The 2,500-nt window shown below is 33.6% G+C and overlaps 1 protein-coding gene across 1 annotated transcript in view; it reads right to left on the reverse strand.

The window, feature by feature from the left end:
- Window positions 1–2,500, reverse strand: part of ENH_00037590 (hypothetical protein, conserved) — a gene marked incomplete at both ends in the record, with an annotated part of 9,532 nt that overhangs the window by 2,308 nt on the left and 4,724 nt on the right. The window contains 2 exons of the mRNA XM_013585152.1: window positions 498–571; window positions 1,412–1,611. Of these exons, the coding sequence (XP_013440606.1) occupies window positions 498–571; window positions 1,412–1,611 (274 nt within the window). The remainder of the gene's footprint in view (window positions 1–497; window positions 572–1,411; window positions 1,612–2,500) is intronic.

The following is a 2,500-nucleotide window of genomic DNA, read 5'->3' on the forward strand; positions in this document are numbered from 1 at the left end:
GGCGATTTCTTTTTGAGGGTTCTTGGTCGTTTTGAAGACGACGGCCCTCACACAATCCTCGCACCCCAGCCCGTAAACCCTAAACCCTAAACCCTAAACCCTAAATCTTAAACCCTAAACCCTAAACCCTAAACCCTAGCTTGCCTGCACCGCGAGGTAGGGGGCATCTGCTGCAGCAGCTGAGGGTTTGTAAAACCCTAATTTGATTTTTCTTTTTGCTGCTGCATCCAAATATGAAGCAGCAAAACAATAAGCTGCCTCTGCAGACGCACACGCAGCAGGGTTTAGGGTTTAGGGTTTAGGGTTTAGGGTTTAGGGTTTAGGGTTTTAGAAGGCACGCTGGGCCAGCGAGTTTAATTCCGAACAAGTTCACAAGGAAAGATTAATTGCGATTGAACTTAAAAGATAAATAAACTAATAAATAAAAAATGAATAAATACAAAAACCCTAAACCCTAAACCCTAAACCCTAAACCCTAAACCCTGAAACTGACACACCGTCTCCGCGCCAAAGCCTAATCATCTGCTGCTGCTGCTGCTGCTGCTGCTGCTGCTGCTGCTGCTGCTGCAGGCTGCAGCAAAGCAGTTTGGTGCATGGGGCTGCATGCGGCAGCAGCAGCAGCAAAGAAGGAGAATTGAATTTTAGGGTTTTTTGGGATTTGCTGCGGGAGATAATCCACTGCAAACAAAAATAAATAATTCTTTTTATTTATTTTATTTATTTTATTTATTTTATTTATTTTATTTATTTTATTTATTTTATTTATTTTATTTATTTTATTTATTTTACTCATTTGTTTATCTTTTTGCCAAGCTTTTATATTTTAAACCCTAAACCCTAAACCCTAAACCCTAAACCCTAAACCCTAAACCCTAAACCCTAAACCCTAATTTACTCAAAAGTCAAATCTTCCATTGATCCACTCAACCCTAAACCCTACACCGTAAGTTGATTGACTACCCGAGTGACTCTAAACCCTAAACCCTTATGTAGTGGATTGGCCCTAAACCCTAAACCCTGAACCTAAACCCTAAACCCTAAACCCTAAACCCTAAACCCTAAACCCTTATTCATTTATTCATTATCCCCAATATCTGAACCTTGGAACAATTTTACTTTCAGTTACTTGGCAAATTAACACTAAACCCTAAACCCTAAACCCTGAACCTAAACCCTGAAACCTAAGCACAAACCCTAAACCCTAAACCCTAAACCCTAAACCCTAAACCCCTGAAGCCCGAGGGAACAGCAGCAACAAACTGCCAACATCATGTCCCTCATTTACAACTTAAATCATTTATTTATTTATTTATTTATTTATTTATTTATTTATTTATTTATTTATTTATTTATTTATTTATTTCAATTTAATTTAAATAAATATTTATTTAATCATTTTTATTTTTCTTACCCGATAAATTCTGCCGCTGCTGCAGCCCACAAACAGCTGCGCCTCTTCCTCTTGCAAAAAGTCCTCGCTGCTGCTGCTGCTGCTGCTGCTGCTGCTGCTGCTGCTGCTGCTGCTGCTGCTGCTGATGCTGATGCTGCTGATGCTGCTGCTGCTGCTGCTGCTGCAGTGGGGTTGTGTGTTGAGTGCAGCGAGGCAGCAAACTGCGTCAGCAGCAGCAGCAGCAGCAGCAGCAGCAGCAGCATCAGCAGCAGCAGCAGCAGCAGCAGCAACTTCAGCAGCAAGGTGCAGCAAAAGGACTTTTTGGAATTTAAAAGAAAAGAAATAAATTAATTTTCCTCCAAATGCAAACACTAAAGTGTCTCCAAAAATGCAGCAGCAGCAAAAAGCTGCTGCTGCTGCTTCTTCTTCTTTTATTTCTTTTTCTTTCTTTATTTCTTTTATTTCTTTTTTTATTTCTTTATTTATTTCTTTATTTATTTCTTTATTTATTTCTTTTATTTCTTTTTTTATTTCTTTATTTATTTCTTTATTTATTTCTTTTTTTATTTCTTTATTTATTTCTTTATTTATTTCTTTATTTATTTCTTTATTTATTTCTTTATTTATTTCTTCATTTATTTCTTTATTTATTTCTTTATTTATTTCTTTTTTTATTTCTTTATTTGCTTCTTTATTTATTTCTTTATTTATTTCTTTATTTATTTCTTTATTTATTTCTTTATTTATTTCTTTTTTTATTTCTTTTTTTATTTCACTTTTAAATTCTTTTTTATTTTCTCCTGAGGGGTCATAGAGTGAATTTGGATTTTCGCAATAATCAAATTTTTGGATTTTATTTATTTTATTTAATTTATTTATTTTATTTAGTTCATTTGATTTATTTATTTCATTTATTTCATTTAATTTATTTATTTCATTTGAGTTGTTTATTTCATTTAAATTGTTTATTTCATTTATTTTCTTTATTTCATTTATTTCATTTATTTCATTTATTTTATTTACTTTATTTATTTTATTTATTTTATTTATTTTATTTATTTTTGAAAAAAAATCTGAAAAGCTTTCTGCGGCTTTTAGGCGTCCGTCTGC

Source organism: Eimeria necatrix, genomic scaffold (genome assembly GCF_000499385.1).
Source record: "Eimeria necatrix Houghton genomic scaffold, Enh_scaff276, whole genome shotgun sequence".
NCBI lineage: Eukaryota > Apicomplexa > Conoidasida > Eucoccidiorida > Eimeriidae > Eimeria > Eimeria necatrix.